Source organism: Mus pahari, chromosome 2, assembly GCF_900095145.1.
Source record: "Mus pahari chromosome 2, PAHARI_EIJ_v1.1, whole genome shotgun sequence".
Classification (NCBI taxonomy): Eukaryota; Metazoa; Chordata; class Mammalia; order Rodentia; family Muridae; genus Mus; species Mus pahari.
This window is the reverse complement of record NC_034591.1, coordinates 38,089,936-38,117,411: the sequence shown is the minus strand read 5'-3', so window position 1 is coordinate 38,117,411 and position 27,476 is coordinate 38,089,936. Positions and strand designations below refer to the sequence as shown.

The following is a 27,476-nucleotide window of genomic DNA, read 5'->3' as shown; positions in this document are numbered from 1 at the left end:
ATGGCAGTGGAATAAGTACAAGAAACTCTTTTCACAAAAACGCACTACTGGGTGTCCAAGAGAGGCAGAGGGTTCAAAGCAATGGATTTTAGAAATGGATAAAGCATCAGTAAATAAGATCATACTTTCCACTTATATTTCCCCCTAGACTTACAGAAAATGGTGTATGGGAAAGGAGTGAATCAGGACATTAAAACAATTACCCTAAACTGTTCTGTCCTTACTGGAGCACAGCTCTGTGTCACACAAGTGCTATAGATTGCTAGAGAATTAGTGAACTTTATATAGTGAAGAAAGGGGACTGTTTTGTGCCCATCTCTAGGGAACTTGGGCCATGTTGGAAATACTATTAACAGACTTAGGATGATCTCAACTCATGTTTTTCTTGGTCCAACAACTTTGTAGGACATTGAATAATGGCTGCTTAATTTACAGAGAGGAGTTTCTTTTCCATCAAATACCAGATTTGTAAGGGTGGATAAAGAACCACTTATCTCTTAGACATCATAGACACAGGAACAGAGAAGTAGTGTTTTGGGGTGGCATAAAACTATTTGCACACAAACCTTTTTTTTTTTTTTTTCATCAAGAAAAAACAAATGGAATCTTTCAAACAGCAAACTGTTATTGTTGAAAGCAAAAGGTCACACTAGATTAGTTTTATTGGGGGAAAAAAGGAAAGAAGTGATAAAAATCCCTTTCTCTTCTTCTAAAACTAATTAAAGAAGCAGAAGAAAGAACTTCGGTGTGGCAAACATGCTGTTCAGTGAAGCAGGCTTCCATTTAATTTCATGCTGGGTTTACTTAATTATTGTACAAAATGCAACGGTGAGGTTAGTGACTGTGTGAGGCTGCGTGTGTGCATGGGTTGGTTCAGAGCCAAAAAAAAAAAAAATCTCCCTGAGAAAGCAGAACTATTTCAGTGGAAGTGCCACTTGGATGGAGATGACCCATGCCACCCACATCACACTGAGCAGGGGAGCAGGGGTTACTCCGCTGCTCATGTGTGCTCACATTTGCATTCAGATGTTCTCTCAGGAGGAAACATTCTCAATGTCTCAAACAACAGGTTGTGAGGGATGACTAGTTTGCTATTTGAGTGGACTAAGGAAAGCTCAAATCTCGATCGTTTTGCTAGCTTTCTTATTATCTGAAGTGAAAATGACTGAAAGAACAGAGGACAGATGATCTGAATCCTTACTGTTTCTGCCTGGGTCTTAGTGATCTTTATCTGCAGCGGGAAGGTGATCCATTACCATGTATTAAGTAGGTTTTAGAAGCTGATGCATTCCCAAGGTGGTGGTAATCCAGGTCAGTTTATAAATCAGCTTAGATTTAAGCACACCTACGAAATGGCCCAGTGGATATAAGATGAGTCGAATACCCAAAGACAATATCCAAAGCTGAATGCTGTGCACCTACAATCCCAGTGCTCCTATGACGGGGACGCAGAGGTAAGAGAACTGCTTAGAAACTTATGGACCATCTAGCCTGGAGTGGCAAAAACAGTAAGAGTCTGCCTTGCTGTGAAATGTAGTCAAGAACCCATGGCGGGGAAGCTGACAGGTTCCATGGAGGAGATTACTTTGCTAAATAGGTATAAAAATCAAACTGTCCTCTAAATTCTTATCTCTGTGCTTGTAGATTAGTGCCTTCAGACTTTGTCAGGGGACTTTGTGCATTGCATGGCGGTTACAACACAAACCCAGACCTGGTCAAAGTGCAGAAAATCAGTGCTGGCAGAGTGCTAAGCCAGGAATGGAGCATCCATATCACTCTTTCCTCCCCAAGCCTCGGGGACCGTATCTTGGAAGCGGGGAAAGGCAGGTGAGGAAAGAAAGATTGTAAGAGTCAGAGGGTGGGGGTGAGCAGTGTGAAACCATGCCTTCTGGCTGTTCATTCCAAACAGTTCATGTCTGAACTGTTCGTTCAGGAACACACAGCTGTCTGCACAGAACCTGTACGGGAGCTTCCGCCCCTAGTGAAGGAGTTGTTGCCACGTGTGGGAATTTCGGAGGACAGCTGATTTTTGTTTTGTAAAGAGTGTGGTCTCTGGTAAGGCAACTACAAGCGCATTCCAGTGGATGGCCCAGGTCTATGAATGTAATAAGGGAGATGCAAATTGGATTTGGTAGGTTATTATTATTATTCTTTTTTAAAAAGAGGACTTAAAATTGAGAAGGGGGTGGGCAGGTGTCTGGGAAGAGTTACCGAGAGGAGTGGGGAGTGAATATGGACAAAATACACCCTATGTCTATGAAATGCTCTAAGAAGTAATTTATATATATATATATATATATATATATATATATATATATATATAATATCTTCTTATATCTTATATACTATAATATATAATTATTATATATACACACACAAACACACATATGGAGAGAGAGGAAAAGAGAGAAAGAGACATAGAAACAAAATACTAGAAGAAAAATCAACTCTGAAAAACTGACCTCCTGCCTCCAAATATTTGCCATGGCATGCCCGCCCCACCCCTGAAACTGACTACATACAGATATAGAACTTCACATACTACAAGGAAACACGAAACTGCAACTAATGCATCTACCATCGTAGCCCTTGCTTTTGAAGTCTTCCAACAAGCACGTGTCGGTGAAGCCCACGAGGGCATGCATGCCATCATATCATCATGACAGCATCGGCGGGAGCCTGTTTGATAGATTTATGCTCAGCATTTGTTACTTCTTAATATATACACAAGGAAGGGAGTCTTAAATGCTTCATTAAAAAGCAATGGATAACTACCCTTATCTTTTAGTCTACTGCCAAAGAGATTTGTTTTCAGAGCTTTGATATTTGCTGATGTAGAATAAGATACAGTGAGCACATACAATGACTCTATTCACATGGCTGCAAAGCCAACAGAGCAGTTCAAGTTCATTTAAGAGAGTATTTTAAGCAACTCTTACCTTAATTTCCACTACATTTTCATTGCCCATTGAGATCATTACTGGCTTTTCAAAAGGCTCAAACACAGGATTATGCACATAAGTGAGATCAAAGTGTTTGGAAAGGATCCCGTCTAACAGGAAGAAGGCTTTGGTCTTCAGGGGGAGTTGCAGGCCCAGCTGTTTCAGTGAAGGAGTGGTGCAGCAGATGATCTCTGAGTTTGAGCGATGCTGACATGCCTACAGAAGACAGAATTCCCACCGTCAGCAGGACACGGACAGCATCTATACAACTTAGCTATTTCATAACTTCAGAATCAACTCAAAACATATCAGTTGTTACAAATGTTCTCCATTTAACTTCCTAACGTCGAAGAACACATTTTTTTTTTTTTTTTGGGGGGGGGGGAAACACAATGGAGGTAAAAATTTCCAAATAACCAAGCTTCACGTGCTGCGAATAAGCTATGATGATGTAGTGGCAGTTGGCTCATGTGATTTTCTTTAGATCAACAAGGCACTTTCCTGGTTGGAACTGCTTTCTCATTTTGTAAAGCAGCTAATAGGGCCAACAGAGGCTGGACCTTGAGAACTTAGAAACTTTTGATTCAGATCCCACTTTTAAGTTTTAAGAACTGAGGTAAAGGCACCACACAGAAACTCAGTTTCCTCACCTTGTAAATAAGATTTAAGTGTTCTTAGTGTGGGATGTTTCATGATATGCTTTATAACTTGCAAAGTTCCATGTGGTTAGGACCACAGCTGAAAATGTCTGTGCACTCTATTAGTGTGTTTACTGGTAAGGGTTAGTTCCAAAATACAAAGTCGGTCTCATCTAATGGTCCCTATATTCCTACAGGAAGGTGTCATGTTGTCTGTTTTTTTTTTTTTTTTTTTTTTTCCCAAGGGGTTGGGACAGGGTTTCTTTGTATAGCCCTTGCTATCCTGGAGCTTGTTGTCTTGGAACTCACTCTGTCTACTGGAGTGTCCTCGAACTCAGTGTCCACCTGCCTGGCTCCATTTTTTAGACAAAGACATTGAACTTGGAAATTCAGTCTGGTCACACATCTAACGGATGGAGTAAGGAGTTACCAAGGCATTAAACATCAGTGTTCACTATCATCACAGCTCTTGGCCTTGCTTCTGTTTGGCTCTGTAGCGTCTCTAAATAATGCTGTCCGTGCTACAAAGGCTCTGCTGTTATTATTTTATATCCTTTCATCTCTCATTTCAAATCTTCCTCTTTGAAATTCTGATTTATGGAATTTTGGAAAACGCAGTTTCCTCTTGATTGTACTTGACTAAAACCAGCCACACAAAGTGGTATATTTAAAGTCAAAGGGCTGTGTTTCTCCCCCAAGGAAAAGACAAACAGGCAACAACATCCCTTAGATTTCCTTTTCTTTGACAAGTATAGTTGGAGATAAAACAATTACTTATGCTCACAATAGCAAAAGGCCTCAGGATATACATAAAAAGCACAGAATTTACTGTGTGATTTTTTCTTCTTAATAATGTTAAAACAGTCTGTATTTAAAAATGTATGTTGGGATCAGATAAAACAGAGATACTATATGGATAAAATATATTGCAATATTTAGTTTTATATCAAACATAACGTCATAGTACTGAGAGCTATTTATTCCTATGATCTTGTAAAGCGGAAATGAAAGATTTCACTGCCACCATAATAATTCTCTGTATAATAATAAGAACCTAGGAAACACAAAATAATCTGGGACGCAGCACACATTAACACATTAATCTACATTTTGTTAAATTAATTATTTCTACATTTTAATGCACTGAGTTTATTGGAATTAAAAAATTATTGTGGTTGGATATATATCTACATCAGACCTGACCATGAGTTTTTATTTGTTAAATAATAAATGCATTCAATTCATCTTGGTCAACTTTAAACTCTATAAGCCACAGGGAATGGGGAAGAGTTTAGAAATGACAGTAAATTAAGGAATAATGAAAAAGTAAATGGTAGAATATCTCTTAAATTTCTCACTCCAGTCAAGTACTAATGCATAGAGTTACAGTATGCTGCAGTTTTAACTCACACGAGAGGAGTTTGTACTTCCAGATGTGTAGACCATTAGGACTTTAAAAAAATCTTCTACCACTGTTTGAGTCTTTCTTAGGGTATGCCTCTTTTATATCTGACACTGAAGGTTTCAAGCAAGCATTTAATATGTCATCTTTGTTACCCAAAGAGATGAAAGCAAGCTCAGCCATTATCTCAATAATGGAGGCTTGGTCTTCAGTAAACGAATCATTTCCTAGACCCAACTTTTAAAAAGTCACATGCCAACACCAAAGAGGGTTACTGCTATTTTTATTTGGTTAAAGTAAAATTGTATCTTGGTTGTGGAGAAGTGATGTCTCCTAAATTAATAACAGCGGTATTCTAACTTTGTTTGTGGCCATGTATGGGGATTGGCTTCAAGGTCCTTAACTTCATGCTGTCACTCCCTGGAGCATCTTCCCTTGGAAATATGATAAGAATCTAATAACACTTGTTAGAGGTGATGCAATGTGGATGACTGAGAGGGTCAAGAGGAATCTCATTTGAGATGACCTTAGTGTTTAGTGATTTGGCTTGACATTTTTAGTCCCAAATTGCTTTCTGTAATTAAGGACCAGAGTAGCTTTAGTCCTTGTGAAATATTGGATGGGAGAACTTCAAAGAAAGTGCTATAATTCAATCTACCCCTTGCCCAATCGAACTTAGAGCCTTTACTCTAAGTTGAGTGCATGCGTCCAACTGATGTGTGGCATTTCACAGCAGAAAAACACTACAACAAGACATTCACCATTCAGAGGTTTAGACTTAGATTACTGGTGTTTATTTGTTTTGTTTTGTTTTTGAAATGCTCTATTTAGCCCTAATCTGGAACTTGCTATACAGAGGAGGCCAACCCTAGACTCTTGATCTTTCTGTCTCCATCTTCCATATGCTGTTATCACTGACTCCCATGCTAGGCCTAATGTAAAATTGTTACAGCTACAAATAGATCTGTCACTGTTAAGGTTGTGCTTTCAAATTAAAAAAAATGTAGAGAAATGAAAAATACCATTGAAATACTTGATAATAGTACTTTATTAGCACCCACTGTACGCTAATAAGGAGACAAAGACTGAGGTAAGGAAATGCAAGGAAAATGTTTTTGATCCATAGTCTGAGTGAGGTACACAGACGGGTGGGGCGGGTGCTGGGTTTTGTATTATTATTTTAATCAAGGGGTGTGTAATAGCTTAAAATTTCTTAATTTCATTAGTCAAAATCATCTTTTGATTATATATGTGTTACAAGAAATACATCTATCTATAATATCTACACATGTAAGGTTTTTGTATGCATAATTTAGACCTATCTGGCTTATTGGCATCACATAGAATATGTTTAAAGAAAAGAAAAATACATAATTATGATTAAAAATAGTATTTATGCACCCCATTCCTAAAAATGTCTATCCTATTTCTTTCACTTGAGAAACTCATCCTGGGCTGTGCTGATTAGATTTGCATTGCTGTGACAAAGCTCCAGGACCAAGATCAATGTGGGAGAAAAGGGCTTATTTCATCTCACAACTCTCAAATCACACTCCATCACTGAGGAACGTCAGGACAGGAACCCAAGGATGGAGTATGGAAACAGGAACTGCAGGGAAGACCACAGAGGAATTCTGTACACTGGCTTATTCTCCAGGCTCATGCTAAACTACCTTTTCTCTCCCTCCCAGGACCTAGGGAGGGTATCACTCATAGTGGACTGGTCCTTCAAATATCAATAATAATAAAAATTGTCCCCAGAGACTTGCCTGCAGGCCAGTCTGATGGAGGCACTTTCTCAGTTGTGAGTCCTTTTCCCACATGACCCTTAGCTTGTGACAAGTTTGTATATATACCAAAAAGTCTGAAAACTGCTTCATTGGTATATAGACATGTGTGTGTGTGTGTGTGTGTGTGTGTGTATGTTTACCATGTGAGGCCAAGATTCTACTGTTGAATAAAAGTACCATTTGACCTCTGCTGCAGGTTACTAGACAAAACCAAAATGTCCCTGTGCCCTGAAGGCCTGGTGGTATAGGCAGAGTTCTGGGCAGAACTGCCGCTACTAGGACTTACCACTGTGTAGTTCATACCCACTTCATGCACATCTATTACCAGCTTTGGGAGGCTGACCGAGTTCAGGGTCTTCCCAATACCCGTTATTGTGCTTCCACCACTGGTAAAACAAAATAGAAAACAGGAATATTCAGAGGGTTTCCACCAGCTGTGCAGAGGTTCAGTCTCATACACTCAGCTTTATCCTTACTAATCTCTTATGATGTTAGAGGGCTCGCTAGGATTGAATGAGAGTTCAGGGTTAACTCTTCTTTGGAAATTCGAGAGTATTTAAAGAAAATTATATTTCATTAGCTATAGAAATGGCTGAATTTTTACCGACTAAATGTGGAGAAGAAAAATGCTTGTGACTATTGTTGGTGGACTGATAGAACAAGCAAAGGTGGGAGAGGCTCAATAGATGCTGACTAAAACAGAGTCTAGTGCAGGGGAGAAATACATATGTGTAAAGGGATTGCAAAACACAAAGAGAGGAGAGGGGAAAGGCGACCTGTAGCTCAGCAGAGAACTGACACAGATGGAAACATACTATATATGACATAGGTGCATCTATACCATGGCACCAGGTTGAACTGTTTTTATCTAGGTGTTGAAAGCATAACAGGAAATGAATAATAGGAAGAACTGCTCTTGACAGGAAGTAACATCGATAAAGTCAGACTGCCCCGAGGACCGGAATACAATTTCCCACGGAATTGGAAAGGTGCCTTTAAAAGAGACACAGCGGTGTTTAAACGAGGGATTAAAAATGTGATAGCCCTTGGGTGTTCCTCAGCCAAATGATCCTTCTGCTCTGTGTTTTTCTTCTACCCACCAGAAGCGTTTACATACCTAATAAAAGATTTGGTCGGGTGGATTTCATAGACAACGGGGTCTTCCCGGTAACTGAAGCTGCTGGTCTCTCGGTTAGCCAAGTCAATCTTCAATTTCACAGGAAACTCAGCAGAGATAGTTTGGGCTGGGGTGTAGCATTCGAGAATACTATCTGATACACTGAGCAACAAACAGACACAAAAGACCAGAAAGAAAAGAAGGAAAAGAATAAAGAGCAGATACTAGATATTAGCGATACACATATTCCAAAATTACATCTGTAAGTAAGTAAAAAAAAAAATGTAACTCGGTGGAATTTCCCGAGATGGCCTAGGAGAAAAGCTCTCCCGACTGGAGCTTGTTTACATCCAACTAGATCCTACACTTAGCCTTGCTGAAAGGCCATCCGTGACTTCAAAACATTTGGTGGTTCAAGCAAGCTTCAAAGTACATTTGGTACTTGAATTAACTTAGCTCCTTCAACTCTCAGAAGGAGAAACAGAACTACCTTTCAAACCTAACCTCACCCATTTCTGTCCCTCCACATATCTTCCTTAGCTCTGAATCTTGATAGAAATGCTCATTTTGATGTACTGCCAACGACCAGAGCTTTAAGTTCACTGTACAGCTCAGATAAGACTCACCAACATAGCAAGACAATCAGTAAAAAGGGAAGGAGAGAAAAATCAGCAAAAGGAAGCAGGTGGATTTTGGAAGGAGAGAATCACATAAAAACATCTTTATTACGCTCTGCACAAACGCAAAAGAACTTGGCTTGGCATATTAGGCACAGATATTAATAAACAAAAATATTTACAATACCTTTTTAAAGTACACGTTTTCCCGCCAATTGAAATGTGTCTAGAATTGCCACTGTTGAGGTATTTCCCAGTTAACGTGAGTAAGGTGCCTCCAGCCTGAGGGCCGTACCTCGGAGAGATGCTTGTTACTACAGGGTTCTGAAAGGGCAGCAAAACCAAAGAGGAACTGGTTACTTCCATCCTTTGAGCAGATGACATAAAAGCCAAATGTCCTAGGTCACGAAGAAAAGCCCTGCTTGAACTTACTACGTAGGAAAATGCACTGTATTGTGTTGTCTCTCGACTGTTGGAGATAATTACAGACACATTGAAGTGCTCACTCATCGTGGGACCAACTGTGCATTTCAACCTGAAAAAAAAAAAAAGGGCAGAGCTTAATATGTTTTAAATCCACACGCATTTTCCGATTTTCTGGTTTGGCTGTTTGTTGTGATGGGATATTAAACCCCAAATTGTGAGCTCATGACTCCAAACAGCAAGTCCAGTTTCATGGAAGCATGAAGGCTGAAACATCACGTAATTCTATTTTTTGAATGCTTTTGCCAAGCTTTATATCGACTGTTGTAGGAAACTTCATATCACCCATGCAGACTCACCAGCTAAGAAGTGCATGCTATGCCAGCAAGATTCTGAAGGGACCCTGATATAGCAGCCTCTTGTGAGGCTATGCCAGTGCCTGGCAAACACAGAAGTGGAAGCTCACAGTCAACTATTGGATGGAACACAGGGCACTCAGTGGAGGAGCTAAAGAAAGTACCCAAGGAGCTGAAGGGGGCTNCAACCCTNTAGGTGGAACAACAATATGAACTANCCAGTACCCCCTGAGCTCGTGTCTCTAGCTNCATATGNAGCAGAAGATGGCCTANTCGGCCATCATTGGGAAGAGAGGCCCCTTGGTCTTGCAAACTTTATATGACCCAGCACAGGGGAAGGCCAGGGCCAAGAAGTAGGAGTGGGTGGGTAGGGGAACAGGGGTGGGGGGGATGGTATAGGGAACTTTCGGGATAGCATTTGAAATGTAAATAAAGGAAATATCTAATAAAAAAAATTAAAAAAAGAAGTGCCTGCTAATCTAACCTGTAGAGTTATGCGCTTTGTTGCTTGACACATGTAACATCATGGCTGCTATGTCAGCAAGCTTTGAGGCAATCAATGTACCAGCTATGAATAAGCCAGCTCTCTTTACCAGTTTATGCCAACAATTTTATTTCTATGACTGTAGTTGTCACAAATTTATTTAAACCCCATAAAGGATAATGCAACTGTGACAGTTTTTCCATAGAATTATTACGGCTGCGTCATGTTGGGGGCACAAGTATGCATGTAGAAGCCAGAAGCCAACCTTGGGTGTTATTTCTCAGGGGCTATCTACCTGGTTTTGAGATGAGCTCTCTCTCTGGGACATGGAGATCCCAGATTAGGCTAGAGTGGCTGGCCAGAAAGCTCCAGGCGACTTCCTACCACTGCCTCCCCAGGGCTGGGTTACCAGTGAGCATTACCACACTCAACCTTTTACTTGGGTGTAAGGTATTGAACTTCAGTCCTTATACTTGATTGACAAGCACATTAGTAACCAAGGCATCTCCTTAGCTACCAATGGTGGAATTTTTATCAGTAATCTTATATAGTTTAATACATATATGTACTTATATAAAGTTTAAATATAATTTGTTTTTTATTAAGTTACTTCTGAAAGTAGTTAATGAATTGTCTTTTTCCTTTATAGATCTTAATTTACATTGCAATAATTAAGAGTTTGGGAGAACAAGGGATGTTTCTAGAGTTAACTTGCTTTTGTCTTTGGCCTAGCAAGCTTGATATTAATTGGTTTTAGTTATTATATTAAGGTCTTCTATGATGATTTTGGAATGAAATCTATATTAGACACATTTACTTTATAGTACAGATTCAACTATAAAGATTCAACTGTTAAAACTTTGGTTGTTGCTACTGTACTACAACAAATAATCTCTGGGTTACCTGGTTACTGTGGCATGTAGGGATTTTAGAAGGGATATGTAGACTACAGGAGAATAAGGTCTTAATCAGAGAGCAGCAGTTCTGATCTCTGGCTTAGCTCAAGTAGGCAGTGCCTCAGCTCTTTTAATGTTAGGCAAGAATGGAACTGTCACCTCCTAAGACTTGGGGGATGCCCAGATGGCAGGGTGCCAATGAATATGACCTGAATATGACTTCATCTAAAAAGAGCCTTAAAACTGTTTGACCTGATTGATGGTTTCACCATTGTTCCAAGGACTAGCAGGTGAATCATAAACAGAGGACATACAGACAGCTGTTTATTGATGTTCATGAGAGACCTTTGGGGCAGTGTTTGAAGTCTGAAGGGGAAGGTCCATTCTTTCGTACTGAACAGGCAATTTCTGCAGAGTTTTTACTTGAGTAGTTTCAAAACTCCTAGATGCTGGTCTAGCAGGATGGAAGAGCAGTTACCACACATGCCTAATGGTCTGAATTTGAGCCCTGGAACCTATATTGGAAGGAGGTAACCGAATCCCTGAAGTTGCCACACACAGTGCAACATGTGCAATGCACCCGCGGATACTCACCAAATACTCTAAACCACAGTAATAAATGCAAATACTAAACTCCAACTCTGTATAAAGATTAAATCAAGTGAACAAGTCTAAAAACAACTCGTGGATGTTGAATTGTTCTAAGCCATGTCACCTTTGTCTTTCTCCTAGTCTGTTAATAAAATGAGATTACAAGAAGAAAACCAAACACGTCTTCAAATGCTATGACAGGTCAAGACCCTTGTGAATTCCTGGATGAGCACGTTGAACAATTGTTCTTCTCTTTTTAGGAAACCAAGTTAAAGAATTCTGCCTAGCTTCCAAGGCCAGCCCAGCAAAGTTACCACACTCCTTACGTATTTGTCGTGCTCTCGCTTAAGGTCAAGGTACAGCTCTCGTTGCCAAGCAGAACTTTGGTTTTCCTTAAATCAAATTTATTATTCTTCCTGAATCCAAAGTCCCAGCCACAGATGGTCAGCACTGTTCCTCCTTCAAGGGGCGCACTGGTGGGGAACACCTACAACAGTAAATCCAGCAGAATGTAATTATCTTTCATATTGTGGAAACCAAGCCAACTATGCACTACTTTTTAATATTTATTTTTTATTCTGAAAAATTCACATGCATGTGTTCCTGTGTATGGGTTTGTGCATGTGAACACACTGAATATGGAAGCTGGAAGAGGGCATTTGCTCCCCAGATCCTGGCATTACACCTGTAATGGGTACTGGGCGCTAAACGCAGGGGCTCTGTTGCGCACCTCTCCAAGTCTCCGAATAAAGTAATCAATGTCTACCAATTTGTAATTCTTAATTAGAATTTTAGTTGCTTTTTAAATATGGTGAAACTTTGATCCAGAATCTACATGAAATTATGTAATATTTGGTACAAACAACACACTCTCCTTTTTAAAGATTTATTTATTTTCTGAATATGAGTGCTCTATCTGCATGTATCCCTGTGTGCAAGAAGAGGGCGTCAGAACTCACTATAGATGGCTGTAAACCACCATGTGGTTGCCGGGAACTGAACTCAGGAGCTTTGGAAGAACAGCTGGTGCTCTTAACCGCTGAGCCATCTCTCCAGCCCACAATACACTATTTCTACTGGCAAAAATCTAAACTGAGAGATCCTCAAATCAGTATTGTAGTAGTTTTTCTAATTCTACTTATTGACATTATTTTCTCTCATTTTGAAGATGTTTATCCTCAGTGAGTAATAGGCTCATTTTTCGGTGTGTTGAAAGTGACCCCTGGGAGTTACTCTAACACAGTGGCAGCCATCACATACCATAACACGAGGCATTTATGACGAGCGTTCCGAGGCTAAAATTATTTAGGCAAAACACATTTCCATGTTAAAAATAAGCTCCTCCCAGGGAGCCGTGTGACAATTGAGAGAGGAAGTGCTCTTTTGGGGGGAACATATTGTAAATTGTACTGTAAAGTACAATGGTGGGAAAAAGAAGTGTGGAGATCAGGGCAACTCAGAACCAGCTGAGGTACTTATTAAAAAGCCTGGCCTGCGCCACTCTTACAGTAAAGAAGAACTTTCAGGAGAACTCAAACTTGCAAACATTACCATCCTTCCTAAGAAAATAATTACAAACCGATGTCTTAACTCACCCTTGTTGCCAAACCCCTCTAAAGTCTCAGCTTAATGCTTTTATAATCGCCTTTTTTACCCATAAAAATCCATTACGCAGTTGTGCCTTTCATGAAAACTCACCTCATCTATGTCTAGCCAAATGCGAACTGCTGGGGGGGGGGGGAAATCTGTTTATTATGATATTGGCAGTCCAGCAGGAGAGAAGAGGCAGTCACTACCAGGACTCTTCAGGCCAAGGTTGCTGCCCAGCTGCTGCTCACTGTAAGGATGTTCCCCCCTTCCAAAACAGCTGCCCAAGTCGATGTGGGCCAGCTCCTTCTGCCTCCAGCCCTTCCCACGTTCCATGTCAGAATTGAAGCCTGTCACTCAGCACACGTCATCACCGCCTCCAGTGAAATGGCAGAGACTTGGCAGTCACTGAGGAAGACAGCATTGTCTAGTAGCTGTGACTACTAGTGACAAGTAACAACTGTGACAAGTGACTATAAAACCTGCACTACTCCACTCCCCGCCCCTGCCCCTGAGTTAGAAAGGTTCGCTCTGTTTAGCATTCTCTGAGCTGAATGCTGTCCCAGTAGCTTATGAAGGAACTGTCCCTCTTCCAGGGGAAAAGGAAGGAAGCTGTCGTAGACCCCACACCCTTGTATAGCCTCAACAATGGGCTGGCAAACTGGGAGTTATCCTGAAGTGCAGAGAAATTCTCCAGGCAGGAAATGAGTGTCCTGCACTGAGCCGTAGAAGCCGGGTCTCCCACCTGTCTGGCTGGGGAGATACCACCACAAAGTCGTTCCTATCGCTTCACAGGTGAAAGATCTCAATCCATTGAGATGTTAGGATAATGTTAGTGCACCCCATTAAAATAAAACATGAGAAAGCATTAAAAAAAAAACCCATCAAATATTACATTTACCACTGAAGCAACTTTCAAATAAAGTCACAAATATGCTGCTGGCAATGTCCTACCTGGTCTGCTATTGTTCCCTATCTGGGATTCTGATCAATGATCCGGTTCTATTGTGTCTCGGAGACTGTCTTCAGTCCTATAACGTATGAAGATTATCCCACTCCGATGCATTCAGACTGTACTGTGAAAATTCCCTTCCTTTTCTGAACATTCCTCACTGCTCTTGAAGTATGAGGTCAGAGGACACATTTGAAACAATGTATTGGGTTTAAAATCCTGAAATTGCTCATATCTGAAACGGCAAAGGAGCTCAGCTACTGAATAGCATGTACCTTGAGCAGCAGGTTAATGTGTATGTATCAGAAAGTGAAATTCTATACATTGGCTGGATTTGTGCATGTATAGTTGAATGCAGAAAAAGAAAGAGGGACAATTTATCTTTTTTTTTTCTTTCCAGTCAGAACGCCCAATGTCACGGTCTAGTATGGCATGAAATTTTCCTAACAGCTATGGACAGAGTCGGGTGGGTGTGTGGGTTTATAGACTCAGCTGTGCGGTTTCTACTTTTCTTCTGCCATAAAACCTACACCCCATCAACGTGTGCAGGATACACGGAAACCTTTTAAAGTCACCAACTGCAGATGGCTGGACTTTCCAAAGATGAGGGAAGAGGAGGACTCGTATGCGAAACTACGTTGTTCTGGAAAGCTCCAAGCTCTGTTGTCAGCTATTTTAACAAGACTTTGATGATTAATAAAGAGGGTCAAGATGAAGTGCTCCTTCTGGTCAGTTTAATAGCCTGCTTTCGTAAACAGTGATGTGGATAGTTTTGAAAAGAAACGGTTGTGGTTTAATTGTGTGAACCTGTGCATATGCACACACACACACACACACACACACACACACACACACACTCAGTATAGTTGTCACAGACAGTAAAGAGTACAAGTTTCTGGTATCTGAAAGTGTCAAGGCTGTTTGTTTAATAAAGTACTCAGTTGCACGTGAGTTTTAAAAGGAGACTGAACAACACGCTACAGACCCGGAGCTACTTTCCTACTGTTTTCAGTTCATTCTGTGACTGACCAAGCCGAGGCTTGGTAACTGTGTCACAGCTAGCAGAAAATGATTTTCCTGAAAGCCCAGTCACCCACTGTAAATCTTCCTCTAAACCATAACTAAATGGAAGCAGCCATGCACTCCAGTCTGGTTTCCACTCTGCTACTCTGTCGACTTGGAGTACACCATGTGGCCCGACCCTTTAACTTGAATCTTTCACAGGTACCATTTTCAAAAGTCCAACTATTCTACACGTAGACAGGGAAGTTAATACTGGGTCCTCACTTGGGAAATCTTTTTTTCCAGCAAAATATGCAGAGGCCAAGATGTTTTTTAAAAAAAAAAATGACCTCAGACTTCATAGTGTCACACCAAACTTGATAGAAATAAAGCACCACTTTGAGTATGGCTGCCTTGCCAGGGTTACCATCTCTGCCAGGAGTTCGGCTTTTCAACAGCGGGCCGCACTAGTCTCTGCTTGAACTACATGTCTTGCCATATGATCAGTTAAGTATTTTCAGAGTGAGTAAATCCATACGATATGGCTTATAGAAGTATAGATGCCAGTAACTATTCCCTGTGTCATTATTTCGTGATCAAGGACATTGAGATAAGATGTAAAGGCACCCACAGGTGAAGCCGGGAACCAGCCTCTCTCTATGTCTGAGGTTCATCAGTCTGCACCGTTCAGCTTGGGGGCTCCGCGTACGCCGTGAGTCTGACACCTATCTCTGTGGAGTTGGAAGCTTCAGTTGGGGCACCCAGTCTAGAGCAGGCAATGCGGAATGAGTGTGGGTGACTCCAGAGGGGACAGATCTGAACCGGGGAGCAGTACTGGTCATCTCCGACCTCACCGCGTTACACAAGGGAGGGCAAGCATGCCAGAGAGGACCTAGGCAGGGAACATGAAGCAAGCACTACAGATCCAGAACGAGAGGGTGTCCCCGTGCTATCTTAAAGACAAAGCTAAGACAGACAGGGGACTGTGGCTGATGTCCCCCACGTAGATGAATAGATTGATTTTTGTATTCTTTTTCATTATTGGAATTTGCGCTTACCAAATGGCAGATATTCCTACCTTATAAACTGCTGGCAGACAGATCTCTTGAGTCCATGTACTGCTGGGGCATTCATCAGAACGCACACATTGATTGTGGCACCAGCCACACTGTATAAAGTAAGGGGCAGAGAGACACTGACTGCAGGACTGGAAATGTCCACAGCCCAGGCCATTCAGTGGAATCTTGGTGATCTGCAAAGAAAAGAGACAGAAAGGGCTTCTCTTTAGAAGGGTTTGTAAAAATTGAGCATGTAAAGGTCTCATAGAAGCATCTAATTGAGATAGCATCTATGTGAAAAATTCCATAACAGTGACTTTAGGTGATCTTTAAAATGTCAAACTCCTCCTTCTACTGTTGGCACACACATGATAAAAAGGTAGCACTGGCGGATATACTGTGCACCGGAGATGCCCGCTGTGTGGAAGGCTGACACAGGGCTGTGAGCTCCAGGAAATCTTGGGCAGCATAACCAGAACTAATTAACCACCCCCCTCCCGGCCTCAACCTTAAGGAAACATCAAAGTTACTGTCCTGGTCCAGAATCACTGTCCTATAATGTCAGAAGTTCTGCAAAGTAGAGACGCATGACTCTGTACGAGATGGTTTTAAAACAACAAGAGAAAGTAATTTAAGCTGTAGGGGAAACACCGGAGACCCTGGAAAGTTCTGTGTAAGCTTACATGGCGTTCTGGTATCAAGATCTCTCTCTCTCTCTCTCTCTCTCTCTCTCTCTCTCTCTCTCTCTCTCTCTTAGAGGAAAGGGATTACAGGCTGGAGTCACATTCCAGTGTGTGCCTCCAGGATTTATCGTCTTTATCATCTGCCTGCTCTGGGGTTCTGTTAGGACTGTAATTCACATCCTCGTTTGTTTGTTTGTTTGTTTCACTGAGAAACAGGACTGAGGAGCAATGCACATTCTAAAGAAGACCTCCTCAGGCCTAGTACTCTTTGACTAGTAGATAACTCTACTTTAGAAGCTCTCTGGAAGGCTCCAGAAAGAACTAAATGGAAGAGGCATGAATCTAAGTCTCAGAGACGGGGAATGTAAACACCACCACACATTATCCATCCAAGAAGAACCTCATCCGTGGAAATTCCCATGGAAGCAGGCCTTACCTTCTTTCCTGTGACAACCAATGTATAGCCATTTTGATCTGATGGATGCTCAACAATAACTTCTGGAGACACAGGATGGGAATCCAGGAGGAAGTTCACATGAGGGGTGAAGTGTGCCGTCCGAGAGAGCACTACCTGAGCAACAGAAGAAACCACCCTCATTCCAACAGACTTACTGCAAACACAGGAAGAGTGCATTACTGTTCCAACTAAAGACCCACAGTGCACCCTGTTAGAAACCAATGCAACACCTTTTCGTCTCCTGCCTTGAAGTCAATTTGTCTGGACCCTCATGGTTTGCCTTTGGCCTCAGCAGTTGCTAGGGGAAGAGATCTTCCAATCAATCAGGCAGCACATTCAGACCAATCCTTACAAGTGCATGGGGAACTGGGGGAGCCAAAACTCTCCTCAGGAGGAAGACACCACACAGGCTCCATCATTCCCGGATTATTCTCCAATCTGTCCTTTTAACCCTCCCCATGGGGCAGTTTCTCCAAATGTAGAGCGTTGGGAGTCTGGAAACCTGGGGCTGACTCCAGTTTTGCTACTCTTAAACTGTATTTATGGATCTTCTGAGGTCAGAATAGACTCTGACTATTTTAACTGAATGTTGGACACACACACACACAAACACACACACCACTGTCTCATGATGCACTATTACTTTTACAAAATAAACCTGGGGATTCATCCCATATACAGTCACCAAACCCAGACACTATTGCGGATGCTAAGAAGTGCTTGCTGACAGGAGCCTGATATAGCTGTCTCCTGAGAGTCTTTGCCAGTGCCTGACAAATACAGAGGTGGATGCTTGCAGCCAATTACTGGATAAAACACAGGGTCCCCATTTGAGTTAGAGAAAGGACCGAAGGAACTGAAGAGGTTTGCAACCTGATAGAAAAGAACAACAATATGAACTAGCCAGAACCCCCAGAGCTCCCAGGGACTAAACCACAAACCAAGGAGTACACATGGAGGGACCCTTGGCTCCAGCCGGATACGTAGCAGAGAATGGCCTTGTTGGACATCAGTGGAAGGAGAGGACCTTGGTCCTATAAAAGCTCAATGCCCCAGTGTAGGAGAATAAGAGGGCGGGAAGGCATGAGTGGATGGGTGGGTGGGGGAGCATGCTCATAGAAGCAGGCATAAGGGGGATGGAATAGGGGGTTTCAGGAGGGGGAACTGGGAAAGGGGATAACATTTAAAATGTAAATATAGAAAATATCCAATAAAAGGAAAAGAATAAAAGTAGGTTTTAGTTTATTACAAATAAACTACATTTGTCCTGGCTTTAAAAATAAGGCCTTGGGCTTTAACAACGCCTGAAGGATGTGTTCAGAGAAATGGGGTTATTCTTGCTTTCAGGTATTTGGCATTAGGGGTATCCTCCAGCAATACAACCCCCCCTTCCTGTTTCTAGAATCAAGTGACAGTGGAGACTAGATCAGAACTGTTATATTAGCTGATTGCAGCTTTTAGGAGGGTTTGGGCATGCTCACAGGGTCTCTTAAGTAGGTCATCAGTGTGCACACAGGGAGTGTGGAGTAAGAGGTTGATCAGCACTGGGCTTCAGATCTACTGTGAAACTGCCTGACACTTCCAAGAAATGTTTATAAATTGTAATTTCAAAACGCACTGGCTTGTTACATGAACCCTCAGGACAATGATGGACACCCTGAAATTAGAATACAAATGAAACAAAACAAAAAGGCACAAAAACCAAACCACTCCCTCGGCCATAGTTTTCTCATTCACAAAACAGAAGTGGAGATTAAAGTCGTGATTAAGTGCTTTGGCCTCAAATACACAGAAAATGAACACATTCTGGGGAAAATGGTCATTTCTTTTTTCTTCTTCAACACAATAAAGAAGTCAAGTAGCCTGAAATAATTTAGGAAGATTTCCAAGTGCTTAATTTGTTCTCATGGGATGAACTGTTAATAGAAAAAAACTAACCAAGTGCACATTGAGCCGTAAAAGTTTAACATCATGACAGTTTGGTTCTACTCCGAACAGTCAACACTTTCAAAACACCTCCATTAATCAGGGTGGTTATATTTACACAGAAGTTAAATAATGGTTCAAGGGTCATGTGGTCAGGATGGAAAATTACTGTTATTTCTTATATTTAGGGCCCAGTAGTGACCTTCGTGGGCAAAATGAAGAAGAGTTTAATTTCCAGTCCCCTACCTCCTTCCTTTGGCTGCTCCCCTATCAGATGTTGAAGATCCCAAACCTCTATAGCACATCACCTGGATTTCAGCTATTCAGTTTTGCAATCTTAAACCTCTTTTGGTGCTTAGCTCCTCCCATTCTCTGTCGTTCTCCAACCCATGAGTTCACTTTGAAAATAAAGATATAGAAAACAACAACAACAACAAAAAACCCAAAGCAAAACAAAAAAAAAATTTAAAAAAACAAAAAACAAAAACCAAACCAAACCCCCTTTCTCATGCACAAGTCAAAACCAAGACAAACATCAGTAGGCTCGCTAATCTTAGGTCAACCCGACCACACAAACTAGAGTTATCTGAAAGGAGAGAAACTAAACTGAGAAAATGCTTCCATAAAATCTGGCTGTAAGACATGCCTTTAATTAGTTATTGAGGGAAGAGGGCCACGCCCCATTGTGGGTGGTTCCACTTGTGGGTTTCTCTAAGAAAGCAGGCCGAGCAAGCCATGGGAAACAAGCCAATAAGCAGCACCCTCCATGGCCTCTACATCAGCTAAAACCTCCAGGTTCCTGCCCTATTTGCGTTCCTGTCCTGACTTCCTTAGATGATGAACAGAGATGGAAGTGTGAAAGCCAAATAAACCCTTTCCTCCTCTGCTTGCTTTTTAGCCATGGTGTTTCGTTGCAGTCATAAAACCCAAGCTAAGACACATCAGCCTGTCTTAATACTCAGTTTTCTGTGACTTTCACCTCTTTGATGATTACGGATCACCTCTGATGATTATGGATCAATTCTTGCATATTTGCATGCTGCACCTGTCTTTCTGGTTTCTTCTCGTCTCCTCAGACCTACTACATGACAATGATCATCTCCCAGAACCCTTTGAAAGGCTATGTTTCCTTTTCCTTAAACTGCTGTCACGTGATATGTCAGGACTGGTTGCGAGCCTTATGGCAATTCTATATATAACCTTCTTGCTCGGTTTAGAATTTCTCGAATCTATAATAAGCAATCCCTTCTTAATTACTAGACTGTTATCTCTGACTTTATCACGTATCTGATTATATGTGCTTCCCAGGAATGATTAACCTTTCCTTTTGTTTTTAAAAAGAAGCTCGTTGCATCCCTGGGCTTGGGTGGATTGATATGTTTTTTTGCCTTCTCATGATTTTTCAGCTGGAGACCCCATACAGATAGATACTTTATTGTAGGTAACCGAGTCAGACACTATGCTCAGTGCTTCAAGGAGAGATCACGGTTATTCTGGAAGATAGATGCCGCTTTTGCTCTCAATAAAATCCAAGGGAGAATTGAGTTGCAGAGTGGAAGAGTCAGGTTTCCCAGCGACTTTATCTAATGCCCAAATCTGAGTATTTGATTCCTTCTTAAACACCCAGCTGCTTGGCTCTCTGGAGTGAGTACCAATATAAAGTCAGAAGTCCCAAAGAGCACTGAGGAGGGAGTTGAAGCTAGAACAGCTTTCACAATGCATTTTCTTGCCAGCAACTCCTTGTTTCAGTAACCTTGGCTGCAGGAGTTAAGTGTGCCTAAGGCGAAGGCCTTTGTTTAAATGAGTACTGAAGGACCACATGAAAAAGCTGCTGGACTAGAATGGATGTTGTCTGCTATGGAAAGTGAACAGACAACAGGAGAAGGAAGGAAGACCAGGGAAAGAGGGGGGCGAATCTTAGCCTTTACAGTGATGAGCAGAGACCTTATCACAGATGCAAATACACTTTCAGCTGATCATTAGCCTTTTCTCTGCAGGAGCATCCACTGTAAGGAAATACCAAGAATACTTTTTCTATCATTAATCCCTCCCTTTCTCTCATTGCCAGAATCCTAAATAATTGAGTAACCACTAAAATCCTCAAAATACTCCCGAAGCAATGCTTACAAGAATTAGGAGTTGCTTTTTGTTGTCATGGAGATATTTCTAGGGACAGAACAGAATTTGGCATGTAAGTTTAATTCTTATGATAAATCACTTGGCAATCTGAGAACAATTAGTATGAAACAGAAGACTGGCAATTATCTTTTGAATTTCTACTGTGTCCATGACTAATCCTTAGTATTTAGGTCACAAACCCTTTTTCTTTAATGATCCTGAAAATATAGGCCTAATGCACTGTTTGGGGGGTGGGGAGAGGGAAAAATCCAAATTTACTTGCTCATAGCTGTTATGAGGCCACATAAACTCTCTCAGTAAGGTATCTGAGAAAAGATGTGGTAAAACAATACATGAACAGAAAAATAAAACTGTGGTTTCACCTGGAAAATACTTTTTTGTGTGATTTATTATGATTCATAAAGACCAATTTCCCTACCATATATAGATTTTATTTTCAACTAGACAGCCTTACAAGTTAATTTTGTTCAAAACAGATGAAGATTATATATATGATATTTTCTTTATTTACATTTCAAATGTTATCCCGTTTCCCAGTTTGTCCCCCTCCTGGAAACCCCCAATCACATCCCCCCTCCCCCTACTTCTATGACGGTGTTCCTCCACTCACCCACCCACTCCGGCCTCCTGGCCCTTGATTCCCCTACACTGTGGCATCTATTGAGTCTTCATAGGACCAAAAACCTCTCCTCCCATTGATACCTGACAAGGCCATCCTCTGCTACATATGCAGCTGGAGCCATGTGTACTCCTTGGTTGGTGGCTTAGTCCCTGGGAGCTATGGGGGGTTTGGTTGGTTGATACTGTTCTTCCTATGGGTCTGCAAACCCCCTTAGTTCCTTCAATCCTTTCTCTAGCCCCTTCATTGGGGACCCCACGCTCAGACCAATGGTTGGCTGCGAGCATCCGCCTCTGTAGTTGTAGGCAGGGCCTCTCAGGAGACAGCTACTTCAGGCTCCTAGATGAAGATAATTTTAACAACAAAAAAATAAATCTAGGTAGCTATCTATTTCCTCAAATGCTCTGTCTCTCCTTTTTAGACAATTCAATAGTTTCATGAATAAAGGGGATGAGGAGGAGGAGGGGAGGAGGAGGTGGGAGGAGGATGGGGAGAAGGAGGAGGAGGGGAGGAGGAGGTGGGAGGAGGATGGGGAGAAGGAGGAGGAGGAAGAGCTAGAGTGATGGTGATGTTTGTAGGGCCAATAGGAATTTCAGTGCTCACTCGAGAAAGAAATGTCCTTATTCTACAGCAACCTTGATTGTCAGTTGACTTCCCCCATCCTTCAGAGAACTACCCGCTGTCACCCATGCTGTTCTAATATGACCACACGGCCACTCCACCTCCTCTGAGGGCCACACCCTCCCCACATGACTTGGCACACACAAGTGTGCTTCTTCTCCCATTCTGTTTCTGAGAGTCTATTGCTCTTTCTGCCATTCATTCCTATAGCTTCTAGCCTGTCTTATAGAGGCCTAGCTTTTAGAGTATACGCAGATTTGTGTAATCATTACTACAGTCAACTTTGAAATACTTTTTCTCGCTCAACAAAACAAAACAAAACAAAACAAAAAACACCCACCAACGTCTCTTAACAATTATTGCCCCATTTCTCGAGCCTCTGACAAGTGCTAATTTACTTTCTATCTCTCTATTTTCCTCTGGACATTGTATATAAATGGAATTTGATACTGTCTGGAATTTTGTGTATGGCATTTTCTACTTAGTATATGTTTTTAAGATTCATCCCTGCTCCTTTTTTATTGCCAAGCAATACTGTGCTGTATATACAGACCACATTCTGTGCACATATACATCACTGGGGAACAGTTTGGTTGCTTCTATGTTTTGCCTCTGAATAATGCTACTGTGGATATTGATGTGAATCTATCTGTGTGATCGTATACTTTTATTTCTCTTGTGGGCTGCATCTAGGATAAGGCTTTTTTTTTTTCTTTTTAAAACCTTATGGTAACCTTATCTTTAAGGTATTGCTTAAAGATAAGTGGTTTTTTTTTTTTTTGAGGTATTTTTTTGAGGTATTGCTAAATTATTTCCCAGTGTTTGTACTATTCTATATTCCCATTTCTTGACAAGGTCTCTCTACATATTTCTAGCTGTCCTGGAACACACTAGACCAGGTTGGCCTTGAACTGCCGGAGATCTGCCTGTCTCTGCCTCTCAAATGCTGATGCGATGAAAAGAAAGTTGAGTGCCACCAAGCCTGGTCCCATTTTCCATTTCTTTATTATGGACATTTTAGAAGGTGTGGAGTAATACTTTCCTGTGGTTTAGGTTTGTATTTTTTACCAAGTGTTTTTGTTTTGTTTTGTTTTGCTTTGTTGTAAGAGGAAAGTCTACTTCAAGAGATTCACTGGAGACTCTTGCTTAGCTATCCCTGCTCAGTACCCATAGTCAAGGCTTGGAAGGATGTTTCCTCAGAGTCAGAGTACGCCTCTAGAGTGCAGGGTCCTAGAGAAGCTGGTAGCTGGCAGGGTAGACTCTCACTGGAGAAACAGACTGAAAGATGAAGCACAGTTACATGCGTGGCAGATCTCTCGGAGGTAGAGAGACCTGTATGAAGTTGTTGGACGACCAAAGTGAATTTTCCCTGAATAAGAATTGAAAAATCTACAGTCCTGTTGAAAGGTAATCAAAACTCCTCTTGAGTTTTGACACCATCTATGATATTGATTTATTTTAAATGTTAAGAAGCCCAGGATTTCTATTAAGTAGTAAGGACAAACCAATTATCCACGAAAGAGTCAAATGATTGGAATTTGGGACTCAAGGAGAAAAATAGGAGTAAAGGTGACACTATTGATAGACCAAGTTATACCTAGATAGAGAGCTACAGATTTAGAGTTTAATCTGCTTTCCTGTAGTCCCAGTATAGACCAGACTCTGGTCCGTAGTATGCCTGCAAGTCATGTCTATTGTTTTAATACATTTCCAGATTTAAATGTGAAGCCCACTTATGCCTTGATGAGGGACTTAGTGCTTTAAATGTTTCAGAATGCACTTTTGAGTTTAATGTGCGTTTTCAAGAGATGATTCTGAGGCCTTATGCTTCCAGACAGCTTGAGATTTCTTAGCATCTACAGAATGATGTTTATTAGAAAGAAAGAAGCCATAACGTGAAGAGCTGCTGCTTCAATCAAGGAAAAGTGTTTAATGAAATAGAAAAGAAAAATAATAGTGGGAAATGCCGATTAGCACTGGAAGCTCAGAATTCAAAGAGGCCAGAGGCGAAACATCAGATACAAAAGTTAGTTAGGTAAACAGAGCAGGAGAGGAAAGATACGGTCCTCTGTGTTGCATGAAGTCCATTAAAAATCTAGTTCTGGGGAGCTTTCCTCTGTACTTTGCTTGGTTATTTTTGCTAGATGGACATGAGTGCTTCTATATCAAGCAGATATTGTAGGGACAGACATATTCAAAACGCAAGGCCTGGCCACTGGGAAGATGATGGCTCAGAGGTTAAGAGCACTGACTGTTCTTCCAGAGGTCCTGAGCTCAATTCCCCAACCATCTAGAATGGGATCCAATGTCCTCTACTGGTGGGTCTGAAGACAGCTACAGTGGACTCGTATAAAATAAACAAATAAGTCAATCTTTTAAAATAGCAATTCTTCCCGTGTCTGTGTTTCAATGATTTGAAAAGAGTCAACAAGAAATTCAAACATCTAAAACCCTAATAAGCTAGTGACACCGTAAAAAGAAATGGGAAGAGCCAAAACCTTTGTCAGAGTTTGGGTGTGAATATGTTTCCCGCAGGCTCATGCTTGAACATTTGGTTCTCAGCTGGTGGCACTGCTTTGAGAGATTGCAGGGACTTTTGGGAAGTGGAGTCCGGCTGAAGGAAGCTGGCTGCTGGGGGGGGGGGGGCTGAGGTTTCTATCCAGACCTTGCTTTCTGTCTGTCTGTGCCCACTCAGCTACCCAGATGTGAAAAGCAGCCTCTACCACAACCTTCAGTCGCTGCTGATCGCATCCCATATTCATGGCAGTAAGTGACTTCATCCTCAAGACCAAATCAATCCTTCCTCCCTTAGGTTGGTTCTGTCAGCATTTTGTTACAGTGATGAGATAAATAACTAATGCAACTTCCAAATTCACAGTAAAACACATTGACCATAATACAATTCATCTATGTACAGAGTTTATCTACTACTCATATTTAAAATTAATAAAGGTTCATAAATTAATGCTATATCTGTTTCCTAGTTTAAGTGTCTCTTTGATTTTTGGTTTTATTTTATTTTCTACAAAGCACCCACTGAAATAAATTTTACTTTCTCTTTATTATCCACAAGCAAAACAAACAAAAGTTCCACATCTTCCCAGGGTTTTAAATATTTATGATGCTTTAAATTTCTGTGATTTGATAGCGAACAAAATATATGCCTTTTGAGAGCATGTATACATTAATTTTAAGAACCCAGATTAAAGTTTAGCTATGGGCATGACCTTAAGATTCTTATTTACAGTAAGTTCTTCTTTAGCACAAGGAAGCTTCTGAATTCAATGTGCATGTTTTCTTCAAAAGGGAGAGGGAGAGAGAGGGAGAGAGAGAGAGAGAGAGACAGACAGACAGACACTAGTGCTAATATTCATTAGGTAGATCTATATCCAGGTCAGTGTTGTGTATTTCATTTTAAATGACATTTTTAAATGATGCCTTTTATAAGAGATGAGTCAATTAATAAAGAGAAATGATGTTTGAGTTTAATCTTCATTCAGGTGCGTCTCTATCTAATGCTCCTTTTCTGGACTAATATGTATGCGTCTACCTATTAGAAAATAACAGTAATTCTCAACATGATGCACATCATTGCCCACAGATGGAAGTCACTGATATAGCCCACCAAACGAGGGTCTAGAAGCCTCATGCAGTTGGATGGTAGGAGGCAAGGAGATGAACTGGGCTGACGGAAGGGGAGTGATTACTCTCACCTTACCAACACGATCCTTTAAGTGATGGCCATAAAGAATCATGACCAAACTTCATCTTTCCTCCTTAGTTTCTTGCTAGACTCAACTAGTTCCGATAAGACCAGAAAATAATGAGCTTTAACATCAATGAAGGTAACAGAACAGGAAAGGGGTTGGGATGAGGCAGATAGACCAGAATGGTACCAGAGAGCTTGAAGTTAGCTGTGACTGTGCCCAGGCGGTGGACACTGTTAACAGGCGTACTTTTAGTACACAGTAAATGTCTGTGAGTTGAGTTTGAAGCAGGCCTTGGAAAGGCCTCTGCTCCCCTCCCCCGTCCCTGATCCAGACCGACTCTGCCCAGCCTGACAGTCATGCACAAATATTTTAATAGCAATGCTTTGCATTTAGAGATTAGAGGCCTTATATAAGTGCTGTAAGCAAAAAAAAAAAATCAAGCAAGCATTGTTTAGATGTAGATTAGATGAGGAGCTCAGAAGGAGAGACATTGGCAATCCCTGTGATTAGTCCTGTGATCTTCATGAGAATCCACTGTTCTCCCACATGGCCCTGCTCACTGGGCTGGGTTTCCCTGTAAGGACACATACTCCCCCTGTTTACTTCTGCTGTCTAAAATACTGCTTCGTGATCTACTTCAAAGCATCCCAAGAGAGTGATCAGACAAACCCAAACCGTTTTTTTTTGTTTCTCTTCCTGCTATATTTCCATGGATCTAGACTCAGCTATAGGCGCATGTGCACGTTAGTAAATTCAGACTCAGGGGCACCTGCATGAGACACGTTACATACTTGTTTAAAAGTTAGCAACGTGCCCAAAATGTCTCCTCTGCCATGTGCAGACTATTGTTAGCTAAACAATATAATTCTTTCTAATCAAATAACCACTGTGAAATACCTGATTCACTTTGCACCCAACAGCTGGGGCTATAACTTGTGTTCCCAGCCTAAGCTCAGCAGCAGCACAATAGGAAGGGCAGAAACAGCTGCAAACTCTGGGGGTAAAAAAAAAAAACAAATCTGCTAAGCAACTTTGCCATTAGGCTTGTGGGTAGGAAGGAAGTAAAATCATTTCTCTGTGTTTCTCATGTGTAGCAGCTGCTTTGGGAGGGGAAAAAAAAATATGTTGATTCTATTTTGTAACAGAAACACCGTAGTATTTACTAACACGAGAGTTGTAGAGACTTAGCCTGGTTACAAGATTCAGAGTTTTAGTCCAACCAAAACACTGACAGAACCTGGTAGTAAGTCAGTCACCCTGGCAAAGGCAGCTCAAGGTCTCATGTCTCCTCTACAGTCTTTACCCTCCTCCCCCCACTACTGTGTTGGATGTAAACAAACTGGATTTCAGTGTGGCTGGCTGCCTGATTCTGTCACTGGTCAAATGCTTTAGGTTTATTTATATAAAACTTGATGGAACGCAACTATCACAGACATAGTCCTTTGTGCTCTCTGTGGTTCTTTATC

General features: G+C 41.3%; 1 protein-coding gene across 4 annotated transcripts in view; it reads right to left on the bottom strand.

Moving 5' to 3' along the window:
• Met (MET proto-oncogene, receptor tyrosine kinase) overlaps window positions 1-27,476 on the bottom strand; it is a 110,125-nt gene that overhangs the window by 30,375 nt on the left and 52,274 nt on the right. For all 4 annotated transcript variants that reach the window (XM_029535192.1, XM_021190189.2, XM_029535194.1 and 1 more), the window contains 8 exons: window positions 16,975-17,109; window positions 15,876-16,049; window positions 11,583-11,743; window positions 8,939-9,041; window positions 8,694-8,830; window positions 7,890-8,051; window positions 7,059-7,158; window positions 2,940-3,158 (listed from right to left, as the gene is read on the bottom strand). In XM_029535192.1, coding sequence (XP_029391052.1) covers window positions 2,940-3,158; window positions 7,059-7,158; window positions 7,890-8,051; window positions 8,694-8,830; window positions 8,939-9,041; window positions 11,583-11,743; window positions 15,876-16,049; window positions 16,975-17,109 — 1,191 coding nt within the window. The remainder of the gene's footprint in view (window positions 1-2,939; window positions 3,159-7,058; window positions 7,159-7,889; window positions 8,052-8,693; window positions 8,831-8,938; window positions 9,042-11,582; window positions 11,744-15,875; window positions 16,050-16,974; window positions 17,110-27,476) is intronic.